This window comes from Corapipo altera, unplaced genomic scaffold (genome assembly GCF_003945725.1).
Source record: "Corapipo altera isolate COAL_440 unplaced genomic scaffold, ASM394572v1 0, whole genome shotgun sequence".
NCBI classification, from domain to species: Eukaryota; Metazoa; Chordata; class Aves; order Passeriformes; family Pipridae; genus Corapipo; species Corapipo altera.
Window position 1 is genome coordinate 8,537,535 of NW_020884872.1, and position 14,515 is coordinate 8,552,049.

The 14,515-nt window shown below is 34.5% G+C and overlaps 1 protein-coding gene across 2 annotated transcripts in view; it reads left to right on the forward strand.

The window, feature by feature from the left end:
- Positions 1 to 14,515, forward strand: part of CFAP47 (cilia and flagella associated protein 47) — a 269,686-nt gene that overhangs the window by 64,604 nt on the left and 190,567 nt on the right. For both annotated transcript variants that reach the window (XM_027638424.1, XM_027638431.1), the window contains exon 34: positions 13,825 to 13,922. In XM_027638424.1, the coding sequence (XP_027494225.1) occupies positions 13,825 to 13,922 (98 nt within the window). The remainder of the gene's footprint in view (positions 1 to 13,824; positions 13,923 to 14,515) is intronic.

Here is a 14,515-nt window from a genome sequence, read left to right on the forward strand (position 1 = left end):
TGAGTCCTGTGTGTATAGGCGGCAACTTGCAGAGAGAATGGCTATATCTGGGCAGTGTTGTGCCTCCTCATAAATACTGCATGGATGTATTCCTCATCCCAACTGTCTTCTCTCTTTATTGTGGGCTTCAGTAATACAGATGGGGAGGCATGGCTGACCTTGTTCTGGTCTGTGGGAACTCATGGAGAAGAATGTAAATGTCAAAATGCATCTTATTTAGCATTAAAATTTTAATTGAGTTATATTCTCTAAAGATGAGAGGAGTGAACCTAAACCCTAAAGTCCAGATCTAGTGGACACTACTGGACCAAAAAGCTACAAAAATTCAAGTGGAATATGTACAAATAATGCATTTTAAGGAGTGAATTATTTCAAGTGTTGTTTAGAGTATGTAGTTATGTAACAAATGACAATATTAAAATGAGTCTATTTTTAATAAGTCATCCAATGATTGTCAGCAATTGTAAAGTAGGGTGTTTTTTTGCAATTATTTAGTTCTAAAGGCTTCTGAAAATTGGCACCCAAAGAGAACAATTTAATTACAATATTGGGGTTCTCAGAAAATCTAATAAATCTAATAAATCATTCTGATCATACAGATAACTCAATAGGTTGATGTATTCATTTGTGTAGATGTGGTTGTAGCTTTGACTCTAGGTCACAGGTGAAAATGAATTTTGTGGTTACTACCAGGGGACATTTATCTGCATTACAGTTATCTCTTACAATTTCACTTAATTATACTTTACTGCTTTCAGAGAAGTGCAGGATTGGAATGAGAAGGAGGAGACTATATATGTTTCTCTGTGTGGAAAATTAGAGATACTGCCTTGCTATCTCAACTTCTTTGTAGGTTTTTTGGTTCATGAGTTCTATATTGTGTTTGCTGTAGGGCACACAGAAACAGCTTGGTGTATGCACATAAGCATACCCTTTTATTTTACTTCTGTTTCCATTTCTCTCACAAAACTGCATAAATGAGCATTGCTGAAAATCTAATAACCAAAAAAGAGAAAATTCTGAAAATCTGTAAATTCATAGTATGGCTGTTATACCTTTGCATTACCAAATTTCTTAGCTGTGTGATCTTTTATTCTGTTCCACAGATGACTTGCCTCAATATCTCTGAATCCTCTGTTTTAACCTTCACTTTCCTCTTACTTGCTTTGCTTTTATTGCCTCAGAATGAATTGGTGTCTGCTGCTGTGCTGTTCTTTTGGCTAAATGGGGCAGAGAATCTACTGGCAAAGGGCACAGAAAAGACTTGAGATACTCAATGCCTTCTTCTTTACCGTAGTCTTTACTGGCAAGGCTGTCACTGAGCAATTGCAGGCCTCCTAGGGGAGTGGGAAAATCTGGAAAAAGGAAGACTTAGCCTTGGTAGAGTAGGATCAGATTAGCAAGCACTTAAACAAACTGGACAAACACAAGTCCAAGGGACCCAATAGGATGCACCAACAAGTGCTGAGGGAGCTGGCCAATGTAATTTTGGGACCATGCTCAGTGACCTTGGAAAGGTCAGGACAATCAGGGGGGAAAGTTTGGGAGAGGTTTGGAAGAAATGTTTTTCCTATCTGAAAGAAGGAGAATCTGGGAAGCTACAGACCAGTCAACCACATTTTGTTTCTTGGGATGGAGTAAACAATCTTTGGATACATTGCCAAACATACAAGGTATAGAAACCTTCTTATGAGACATCACCATGAATTTACAAAGGCAATTTAATTTACAAATCATGCTTGATTAACCTGATTGCCTTTCATGATGACATGACCAGCTCAGTGGACAGGTGGAAAGCAGTGGATGGTTTTTTCTCAACTTTGGCATGGCTTTAGCATTCTCATAAAAAAACTGATGAAGTGCAGGCTAGTTAAGAGGCCAGTGAGTCGGAATGAAATGAGGCTGAACTGCCAGGCTTAAAGGGTTATGGTCAGTGAGTGGCACAAAGTCTGGCTGAGGACTGGTGACCAGTGATGTCCCTCAGGGTCATTAGACTGAATTTGTTGTTTAAGGTCATCCACTGCAGAAGGGCTTATGTATCTTAGCAGATTTAATGTCCTGATATACTATTGGTCCTTTAATTTTTATGATAAGGTTAATCATCAAATTTATACTCAGATATTGTGACAATTTTAAGTTACATTAGCTTTAAATTAAGCTTAAACAGGCTTTTTCAGAGGAAGTTAAAAGTGTCATAAGGAAAAACGTCAGTCAGAGTATAGTAAGTGTTCATACAACTCAGCTGAAAGTCCCAAATATCCTCAGTTTTGTATTTTTGTTGTTATTATTTGCTTAATATCACTAATTTTAAGAGAAGAATTAGGTGGTTTGTTTTTAATTAATTCTTACTGCAGTGCAGATCAGAGAGCAATTACCACTTTTTCTTAGCATTTATGTACCTGCATATTACCATCCAAAGACTCTGCTTTGAATACTTAGCCCTGATTAGCAATATGTCTTGACCATGGATCTGCTTTCAACTCAAACCAGTCTGTTGGGTGATCAATTCTCACTAAATAAAGATCTATCCAGGCCACATTTCTCTGTCTTTCCTCTGATATCTTGGCTACTTAAAGTGAAATGTGACAGTGAGACAAGCCTAAGCTGCTGCAGTGCAGAGAGGTTTCAAATATACGTCTTTATTAGTCCCTTCTAAAGTTGAAGATAATCATGACATTCATCAGAATTGTTCTCTTGCAAGAATTAAGATCTCAATAGCTTAGAGAGAACATTAACAAGGAGTTTACTATCTCCATATCTTCTCTCCATACTGCTACTGAAAAATAATTACATTTTAAAAGCACCTATGTTTTGTAAGGGCAGGCTTGTAATATGTCTTATTGACCACAAACTGGAAAGGAATGTTGAAACTTGAGTCCAAATACCATAAAACTTCAAAATGCAGCTTTGCCTATTGTGCTGAGACTTTAATTATACATGAAATGTAAGATTCAGTACCCACTTAAGGCATTATATCGGCAGTAGTAATGATAGCAGAGGAAGCATCAGTTATTTGAGTGTAATAAATATTCAGGTTACCTTCTACTGTTCCTTATCTTCACATTTTTTTTCAACATTTCTCTCTGAAAGACTGACTGCTAATAGCATGAGAAAGTAAGAGTCAGGAAAAACTCTTAAAAAGTTGGTAGAGTATTGGAATGCTGTAATTCAAATCCTGTACTCCCTAAACAGTAGGAAACTTTGCAGATTAGTGAATTAAGTGGCCACCTGAGAAGCTGTATGTCTCTTCCTTATTAATTATGATTCTTACCATGGTGAAAAAGTTAAATTATGTTTTGGGAAATAAGGGATGAATGTATACCAGGAAGATTTTGAAAAAAATAGATAATTCTATGTTTAATATAAAATTGTTAGAGAATATGGCAGCTATTAAATTGAACAATACCTGAACAGTCAACCTACATCTGAGATCCAAAAGCTGTCTCCAGAGTAGATACATCTTTGCTTTACTGGAAAATCTGCTTGGAATGGAAATTCTGCCTAAGAGGGAAGAGAAATTCTAATCCAGGGCCAGTGTAGGTGTACCTGATAATATTAGGCATAGTGGTGTCTCTCAAGAGTCTTATTTTCAATAAGGACGGTTTTGGTTTTGATGCATTTTATTCACTTCACTGCCAGTGGTTTTTATTTTTATTTTTTCCTAATTTTGACATCAATTCAGTATGGTACCTGCAGGTAAAAGGTTGAGGAAGGAAATATTTTAGTAAGATTACATATCTTGGCAAAATTGTATGAGAATTAAGTAGAATTCTTGTTTTAAAGCAGATTCTATAGAACTTTTATTTAAGGTTATTTCTAGCATAGCAGTTAAGAAGTACACTTTTTCCTGTGTTTTAATGAATTTTTCTTCCTCTGTCCTCTGTTCTCTCTCCCTTCTTTCCCCAGGTTTTAGAAAAGATATTTATGGAGTCCATTGATTTTTGCTTCTCAATTTGATAGTTCTTAGAGACAGTTGAGAAACAATAGCTAAAGAATACTTTTTTTCTTTGAAGAGTAGAAAGGAAAAATCTTGTGTAATCTCATATAAGACTTTCTCAGTGCAAACCAGGCTTTTACGAATTAATGAATATTGGTTTTTACACAAATAATAAAAAGGTGAATTAAAGAAGGGGAAGTGACTATCTAATGAACTACTATCATGATTATCAAAAGCCTGACTTCCAACAAAATATCACAAGAGAACATACTTCTTGAGTGATAAATCCTTAAAAATATTTCCCGAAATACAAATTAGCGATTTTAAACCATTTTCCTGTGTTATATTTCGTGATTTCCACAGTAGAGCATAAGAATGAAGCATAATATGTAAATATGAAGTCCAATAAGTAAGCTTTTGAGTCTTGCTTGCTTTTCTTTGTTGACTTGACTACTCCATGTTTAAGAATTGCATCGTAATTTGTATTCTATAGCTGAAAAACCCACAGGATCATATCAGGATTTTATTTAATAAAAAAAGGGGAAAATAATTATTTTCTGAGTTTAAAGTTTATACACTGTTGAGAAATAATCAAAACTCCATGTTTAATTTAACTTTTTATATTTTGGAGTAGTATAAAAAAGCCATTTTGTACAATTGATACTGTCTGGCATTATGACCCTTCAGGGAAATAAGTGTGAAGAAAGATAGTTCTTGGAGTCCTATATTGAAAACATTCCAAGTGTTCTTCTTTGGAAACCTGTTAAAAAGATTTAAAAAAAAAAAAAGAAGCCTAAACTCTTACGTCTCCATATATTTGTGTATCTGTTTGTATGTACATATATGCATACATGTATATGTGTGTGTATGTGTAACATGTATGCTTATATATAAAGCTGTATTTAAGTATATACATGTATGCTGACCCTCGAAAACCTAAATGATCTAAGTATAAATAATAAGACAACATCTTAGGAAGAAATTTTGTCCTTACTTGCAATATATTATGAGATGCCCAGACAGCTCTTCTGCTTTCAGCCAAACAAGGTTGTGTTTGCAGTGTTTGCTAACTGGGTTAAATAAGTGTTCTGATTATTTGTGTAATTAATGCTACTTACTTCTGCAGTGCATGCCAAATATGAAGGTTAAATCTGGTACAGGTGGGGTTTTAGTAATACAGCCTCAGGTGTTTTGTGAGGAGAAAACTTTTCAGACTATGAGGTTTGAGAAAGATTCTGTTAATTCATTGTAAGCATCACACAGTGAAATGTGTTGAGAGCAGTATTTAACTTTTTTTTACAAAAGACGATGATGCAGGCACTGTAATATTCATTGTGAAGCCAGTATGGAAGCCAGGTCTGCTGTGAATCGCTGTGATTTACTGCATTTTAAATCAAAGTGATCTATAAGTGAAATGCCATGATATGACATCACACCTTCAGGGAAAGGGACCTCCCAAGATTCATAAATGCCATTAAAGAAAAATAGTTTTGAAGGTGACATTTTAATCTAGAGGTTTTCAGTACCATTCAGTGATTTTAAAGCTAGTTCTCTTTACAAATGGAAACTTTCTGTTGAAAAGCAACAAAATGGTGACTGATATAAGATAGCACTGTTCTTATGTGAAGCATAAAAACCTGAGAAATTTCTCAATTTAAGATATTGTTTGGGATAAGAATCAATGAAAATAAAACTGCATAGAGAGCAAAAGACTATTGGAAAAATTTTTTAGGAGCAGGAAGATAAATGTTTGTGCCTCAGGGTAAAAACATTCTGCAACAGATGGGAATAAATGAGACATATCCTCAGTGTCTCTGTTTTCCTGTCATTGCCCCGTGTGGTGCTTCTTGAACTTTTCTGCTTAGAATTATTATGAATTGACAGTGGTATTAAATCAATCTCTCCCTGATATTTCAGGAGTTCTTGGAAGAATAATTATCAGTTTTGATGAGCAAAAGCTGTAGCATCCTGCCTGATGTAAGAACTGTAATTTGCCTTTTGTCTCTAATGAAAGATTTCTTGTTTTTTGTTTTAAAAAAAATGTAGCCACACATTCCATATGTTCTGAAGGCAGATAAATTAACTTTTTTAGCCTTAAATAAATTTTAAATAATAAATAATAGCCTTTTAAAAAATTTTAAAATAGATATTTTGTCTCATCTTTCTCCTGCTCTTGTATACTTCAGTACCATCATTTCAAACCTTGTACTGGTTCTGATGTTAGCACTTACAGGGAAGGTTATTGATACATATTTCTTCTGTAAATGTCTGCATTATTCAGTACCAGATTTAAGCACTTGGAGCAGGACTATGGGCGTTATTATAGCTATAGATTTGTTTCACCTCCAGAGATTTTCACATTCCAGAGCAAGAACTTGTTATATAATATTATAAACCATTATTACTGAAGTAGTTTATATTAAAAGAACATACTGTGAAAATTTAAAAGTCTGTCTGGCTCAATATTCTGCCTCCAATAGAAGTTATTTAGAGATGAGTAACAGTGCAAATGTACAGAAATACTTTTTATGTATCCTGATTTGAAACTCAAGACTATTTCAGAAGGCTGTACTAGATTTTCATTCTGTGAATTTCTTTAATTGCATTTTCAACCTGTGCAGACTTCTAGTATCATACTATTCTGAAGCAGTAAGTAGATTTAATATCTCTCTTGTGTGTAAAATATTTTGTTTTGAGCATGCTGCTTAATTCTGTAATTTGGTTCTTTCTTTGTTAAATAGCTCAGTGGAATACACAAATTTATTGGCAATGTCTAGTTCCCATTCTGTGTCATGCCTACTTATACAGACTGCTGTCATATCACCATTCAATTGTTAGTAACTCAGTCTAATTTATCAATTTCTTATAAAGACCCATTTCATACCTTTAATCATTAAAGGCCAACAGCTTCAAGATTCTTATGTGAATGTATTGGGTTGGTTTGAAAACTTTTATAGAATGTTACCCTGACTCTCTATATTTTTTTGTCTGTTTTTCAGTAACTCAGAATTTGAAAAAAATTGCTTGTGACTATGTAATAGAAGATTTATCCTTGGCATTTCTTGTGCCTCCTTAGACATATATCAGTTGATTTTGCAACTGATAGCAAGAATTTAACTTTTTTATTGCTTGTGAAAACAGCAGAACAGCTTCACAAGAAATACAGTACTTTATTTAAAGATTTATTACTATTCTTACTTTTTTATATAAAATAACTCTTAAACATAGAGGATCGAACTAAATCTGATCCCTTAAGAGTTTTAAAACTTGGTATAAGACCATTTTTTTTTCTGCTGGTCTTCTTATCCAGATAATACCAATGCATCATACTCCTGCTTATCCAGATAATACCAATATATCATACTTCTGCATTACAACTTCTTTTCCTTTCCTAATGGAATTTTTCTTTTCAGACTAAGAGTAATTTTATGTGGTCATTTTTTTTTCTTCCAGAAGAAAATTAATGTGGTGTTTGCCATGGAGAACTTGTTTAAGTGTCTGTTGGAAAGATCATGATTTTGTCTGACCAATTTTTTTTTTTTATTTTTTTTTTTTGGTGGAACTGATGCTAAAGAATATTTTCCTCTATGTATTTAGAGTGAGATTGGGTATAATTTCTTCCTGGTTTTCAGAAGAGGGGGCAACAGTTTTAAATATTTAATTTTAATTGTTAGCGGTGGGATGTGTCAACCACTTTGAAACAGTGAAATGTTTAACTGCATAACCATTGGGAACAATGACTTCAGAGATTGCTGATAACTCTTAATCCAATTAGTAATTTTTTGGAGTCTTTCTCTGAATACTAACGTTACCATCACTCTTCAAAGAGATACTTTTTTATTTAGTTTTCTGCTTACGTCAGGAAGCCAGTGAGCATCCTGATGGATCAGTTAATAAAAGTAAAACTGGGAAAAAAACAACAGTAAATCCCAGAAGGTAGGAAATGAAGAATGAGAAAATTAATAATCTGCTTTATTCTCATGCACAAAGACTAAACTGAATATACCTCTAGTGTACTGGATGGGTATTTGGCTAGACTGTTAAAAAAAAACTTCTGAAAAAGGAGATTCCATGGTCCAATTTAGGTGATATCTACCAGAAGTTCCCACTCATTTCTATTTGAAAGAATTTCCTCTTGTCTAACATAACCCCAAATTTTCTCTACTAGTGCTTAAGTCCACCCTTTCCCTTCTAAAATATGATGTGCAATGAATCTACTTTGCTTTTCTAGTAACTTTACAAATATTTGCAGATTGATATTTTCTACTTCAATTTCTCCCTCTGTCCCTTCTTGATAGAACATTGCTATTCTTTCAGTCTTTCTGTCTACTCAGCTCCATTTTCTTCTGATAAACTCTCTTAAGTAATCCATCTCTTTCTTGAAGTTTGGTGCCCACTACTGGGTTTGATACCAGGTGAGGCTTTATTAGAACTGAAGAGAAGGGAAAGGATTAGTCTACATGCTTGTGATACAACTCTCCTGTTTACGTATCTTAGCAAAATATTTGCTTTTTCTGTAACGTAGGAGATTTACTGTTTTCTCTGGATTCTCTTTTGCAGAACTTCCCTCTATCCAATTTTCCATCTAGTATTCGTGTAATGAATTATTCTTAATTAAGTGTAGTACACTGCGAGCATCATTACTGGATTTCATCCCATTTGTTTCAGATCATTACTCCAATTATTCAAGATCTTAAATGATAGTCCTTCATGAGTATTTGCAGCCAGTTTTTCTTCCCAAAGACAATTCTTTAACGTACTTGATATTATTTCCAGACTGGAGTAAGGTAATTCTATGCAGTTTTCCAAATTGCACATGAAAATATTGGAGAGTATGCAATTTAGGACCTTTTTTGTGGACAGCTGATAGGGTTACTGTTTTTCAGTGAAGTTTATGCTCCACCTGACAGTACCCTAATGAATACTTCTTTATGAGACAGAATGGAATAAAAATCTTAATGAAGTTAAATGTATAGTATTTTTCCTTTATCCATTGAATCATCTACATGTCAAATAAATAGACCAAATTTTACCCAGAGGAGTTTATGGTAACTTGCTAGCTATTCTGTCAGCAAACAGGTGGTTTGTCATTTTTGTGTAAATTGTTATAGACATTCTCTGGATTATCCCCATTTGGACAATAATTTTCTTATCTTACCAATAAAATCGTGAGGCTTCAAATCTAGTCATACAAATGTAAAAACATTTTTTTTGGTTTTGTGAAAAATAACAGATTGTGGCAAAAAAAAAGTGTTGCAAAATGCAGTAGCCATGCTACTGGTTCAGCAGGATAAGACCAAATTCAATCCAAAGAATAACTGTGAAGATAGTTTGCTCTTTTCATTCTCTTTGTGGGCAAAGAGAGTGAAAACATTCCCACATAAATTTTGGTTTTGACAAATCTGATTTTTCTACATTCAGGATGAATTAGGAGTGACACTATGTACTAAGTGATTGATGTAAAATGTGTTGCAGGGACTTTTTAAAGGCCATATTTAAAACAAAAATAAATGGATCTGGCCTTTTAAAATAAATGAAAACAAAAAAAAAAAAAAAGAGAGGAGGTGACTAATTAGACTGCCATGGCAAAACATTGCTGCTTCTATCTGGAAATGAGTTTGTTTATTCTTTCTTTCTTTCTAACATGAACAACAAAAGCAGTGTGTCTTCAAAGGTTGGTTTAACCTGTCACAAGAAAGATGAGGACAATGCTGTTATGCTTGGTTACTAAATGTATGCAGTATGATACCATTACAAGTTAAAAAAAGAGTTTCCTATTAAAAAAAAAATACACACAGGAATTAAGTTAGTCCAAAATCACTGAATTGACTATGAATGTTGCTTCACTCAGCACTGAGTGGGATCAACAACTGAAACGAAACTACTTTCATCTTAGATCACTTACCTCAAGGCCCCTTGCAGTATATTTTTAGGTTTCCATAGCCGTAGTAAATGTTGCACTCATAAATGATTGCACATTCCCTCCAAGTTAAGCCTGCTTGGTTATTGCTTTTTATGAAGAATTTTCACCTATTTTCACGGTATGACAGAGAACAAAACATGGGTGATTGGGTCAGGATAGTGGGGTTTATCATAGAACCAGCTCACCCTGTTTGATAGTTTCACACACTCAGTTGCTTTGCACAGTGTTTTGCTCACAGGGCCTTGAATTCCCTCTGTGCCAGGGAGACCAGTTCTGATCTGAGAACATCAGGGAAAAGTCCAGTCAGTTCATACTGTGCTGCTACTCATAGACACTGGTCTAGTGCCACTCTCCACATCCACTGGCATCTCTCTGGATATTTCTGATCTTCAGGATCTTTCCCACTTCCAAGGTCTTTCCTCCAATTATGAACATCTTCACCTTCTTTCCAGTCCCCTGTTGTCTCTTCAAGACCACTGATTCTTTTTGAGAATGTTTCTTTTTGGCCTCTTTCTTTTCTTAACTCCAAGTCCCCAGATTTCCCAGTCTAAATAGTTTATGTGCAGAGCACAGTTCGTGATCAGCCTGAGGCTTCTGTCTCACTCCTCTTCGTTAATGGGAGTACTCAGAGTGTGGCATTTTACTCTTAGTGTTATCAAAATTTGCAACCAGTCCCCATGGGAGGCAGCTAGCAAGTAGAAGGAATCTGTCTCAGAATTCAGAAGTTAAATTTTGGACAATTTCCTCTCCTGTTTCCCAACCACACAGTTATCTGTTACCTGTTAGAGTTTGTGTTTTCATCTATTTTGGGCCTACAACACCCATCAGTCAGGTTTTCATCATGACATTGGCCGAGAATCTTTAAGATCCACTAGTAATTTTTTTTTTTTTCAAGAAGTACCAATATAAGTGAAATTCAATTTATTTACATGCCCAGGGGAAAATGAGGTATCCTGAGTAATACTTCTGATTTCCATTGTTTATTTCTACAAAAATTGACTAATTATATTTAAAAACTTAATTACTGTAGAGTGGTTAGCTGGCAGATGTTCTGCTAGATTTGATGTAATTAGGAAAAATACATTATGTTTTCTGACTAATTTATTCACAAGCATTTGAGATAAGTACGTTGATTGATAGCAGAAGGATTAACTGAAAAACAACAAAAATGCTTATAGAAGTATTTAATTAGTTAAAATGGGAAAATATTCCACCTCATGGGATTTTTATTTTATGCTCCGACTTACATAGATTGTAAAGCTGTAGTTCAATAAATGCTTTTTGAACAATAGTGCCACCATGTTTCATTTCCAGCGACACATTTATGTTCCTGCATTGCAAACTGGGTTGAGTGATCCAGACTAAAAATTAAAGAAAATTCCTTTTTAAGCCAGCTTTATTCCCACACCCATTTTGCTGGCACACAGACAAATCAATCAACATGAAAGAAAGGATTTGAAGACGCAGGAAACTACACAGGGACTATGTGCAGTGTCCCTGCCTGTGAAGGGGGGCTGGAACCACAGGATCTTTAAGGTCCCTTCCAACCCAAACCCTTCTGTGATTCTGTGATACTAAGGACAACTGGTATTGCTAAAATGTGCTCTTGTAATATTCCCACCAGAAGACTAAAGGCGGCAAATTTAAAGAGTTAAAGTCGAATAAACAGTAAATTTTATTTTTTGTTCAAAACATATGATTTAGTGATTTCCATAACCAGGCTGAGCAAATCAATCTGAATGACTAATCATAAATAAAATTCAATATTGAACTTTATAAAGTAGAAGTAGTTAATTTTAGACAGTTAAAAATAGAAGTGTGATGATGGTGATTTATTAAAAATACCGATATTGTGTGCTGAGAGTCTGAATTCTATTAATAAAAAAAAAAGAAGACAGTTTATTGATCTTTGATAGGTATGAACAATGATCAATAAAATGATGGATTTATATTAGAAAGACTGACTTTTTAGGAACAAAGTAAGCTTTTAAAAATGTATTTTGCTATTTTTAAAGTATTTTTTTTGCAGTGACTGCATCAGATACTTTAGAAATAAGTGTAAGCAGATTACCAAAGAGGTGGGATGAAATTAATATCTCCTACTGTAGATATTTCCAAAATAGAGGTCTGAATTTAGTTAAAATTAGTACTGTTCCAATTTAGTTGTTGAGGCCCATATTTACTGTAATCAGTTCCTGTCACAGGTAATGTGGAGTTGCTATATATCCTGTCAGAGTTAATCTTTTCTACCTTCCAATCTGGACTTATCAAGAATTCCTAACCTGTCAGTTTTCTGCTTGAAAAAAAGTTGTTTCAGTTGAACAATAAGGAAAAGAACACTTTGAAAAAGTGAAATTTTAATGCATGTTGTAATTTTGATTTGAAAACTTATAGAAAGTGAAATAGTAATTCAAATATTCTTTTATTTTTTTTTTTAATGAGCATACATTTTATGAATATTTAGAATAATATTTAAATTGACTCACAGAATAAACATAAAAAAATAAGGGATTTTGGACCAAACCTAAACGTCACCACACTGAAGAAGTGGCAGACTAAAATCATTGCCAATGTCACAGATTTAAGCTCAGACGAATTTACATACCTTTGTTGCTAAGCTTCTGCAGCATCTGTTCCTGTTTCTTCTTGCTAGAACTGTATGAATATGCTGAAGTATCTACAAAGATTTGATGAGAAGTGGTAGATATTTTAAGTTTTTCAGATACTGAGTCATCTGTAGTCTATAATGTCTATTCTTGTGTTGAGTAATGAAAGATAGATTTTGCTTAGAATATGGTACAGGACTTTGTTGTAGGCTGAACTATTTTTTTTAAAAAGTGTAATAGTGAAGTGAAACCTGTATAATCGGTCCAATATGAGAAAGCATGATCCCAGTCTATCTGAAAACCTTACTTGTGGCTGAAGTCCAAAGTATTTCCTGAATTTGGGAGCTCGGACCTGAGACAGTAATGGAAACACAAAAACCTGAGTAATAGATGTCTTTGCAATAGAAGTTGGAAGAAACTGCAAATAATACAACAGAGAAGGCATGACTTAGTACCTGAGAGTTTGTGACCAGATTGTTCTTCTTAAGATCGGCTTCAATGTGTTCATTCCTCAAAACCAGCATATTATCTAGAGAGGAAAGTACTGGCAGTTGGGCATAGACTGATTTAAAGTACTTAGTTACTGGTATGTCAGTAACTTTTTATACTTCAGGTTGAGTGTTTTCAAGTAACTGTTTTCTTCCTATGATTTATTAGGATTCTTAAGGACAAAGTGTCATTTAAATGCTGTGTTAAATACTTAAGATATGGATGCTCCAAATGAGAAATTATAAATGAACTATATTTATTTTCTTAATAATCAGTTTTATTTTAAATAAACACATTAGAAATATAAAAAATTATCTAACCTTGTGAGGAGTTGGCCTTTACAACACAGTTGTAGAAACGGTGATCTATGCTGCAGGAATTAACTCTTTGGTTTCATTTATATTGCATTTGTCCCACATAATTTAATATTATCTTAAAGAATATCAATAACCTTTTCCTTTTTATGTACTTAAAGGTTGCAGCTTTAAAGGATTCCTTCGTATTTTCATGAGTTTCGGTCACCCTGTTAATATTAGGCCTTTAAAAATAAAAAGTTTACATGTTTAGGTTCCTAACCTATGAGGTTAAGTTTAGCTTACTTGCTTTCCATTCTACTGTGATAAATACTCTTACAGGCTGTAGCAGAGTGTATAAATAATAGTTGTTATATTCTAGGTGAGATTTTTCATGTTTTCAACCATGGCTCTAGAATAAAAATATGTCTGGGAAGCTCTACATGTTAATGGATGTCTCCTTTTTCTGTTCTTTCCTCTACTCAGTGATTTCAAATAGTTATCATATCTATGTAGAAAAAAAATAAACCTCTTGGAGAGAAGTGTCTCATTAATCTTGCTTTGTTTCTCCATCAGGTGGAGTACCACCAAGGAGATGGATAGTAAATTTTGACCAAGATCTTCTAGATGGTCTGGTATTGGCAGCACAGGTGGCAGCTTACTGTCCATATTTGGTAAGGAATTTTCTTAATATTGTGCAAGTTTTATACAGTTCTTCAGCATCAGTGGCCTTATTCAGGCCTGATTTTCCTTTGCAATGTTCAGGAATACGTTCAGTGCAGGCAGCTCGGGGTGCAGCTGCAGGTCGAGCTCTGGGTGACCCAGAGTTTCCTTTGTTTGGGGTCCCTCCTCAGAGGCACCAGCTCGAGCTGTTATTCTGCTGTTGCACCAAGATTGAACTGTTTTAAGGATCCAGGTGTCTTGTGTGAGTGTGGGGAGTAGAGAGTCAAGTAGGGCACCCCTCGGCTCACTGGAGCCACTGCTGCGATGGGCGTTTGGTCCCAGCTCAGGTGACTCCCAGAGTGGCTCCTGGGTGGTCAGACAGGGAAGTTTCCTTTACAGCAACTCTTGGCCTATAGTATTTTTAAAAAGAAAAAAAGCAACAACAAAATTTAGCAACTCATGGGGGATTATTTCAGTGTTAATTTTTAACTGGGTATATTCTTAACATTGAATTTCAGTTCGAAATTTAGATTTTATGGGTTGCTGAAGGACTGAAAATACAAAATCAGTAACTTTGCTTAGTGGAAGATTAAGAGTTTGATTT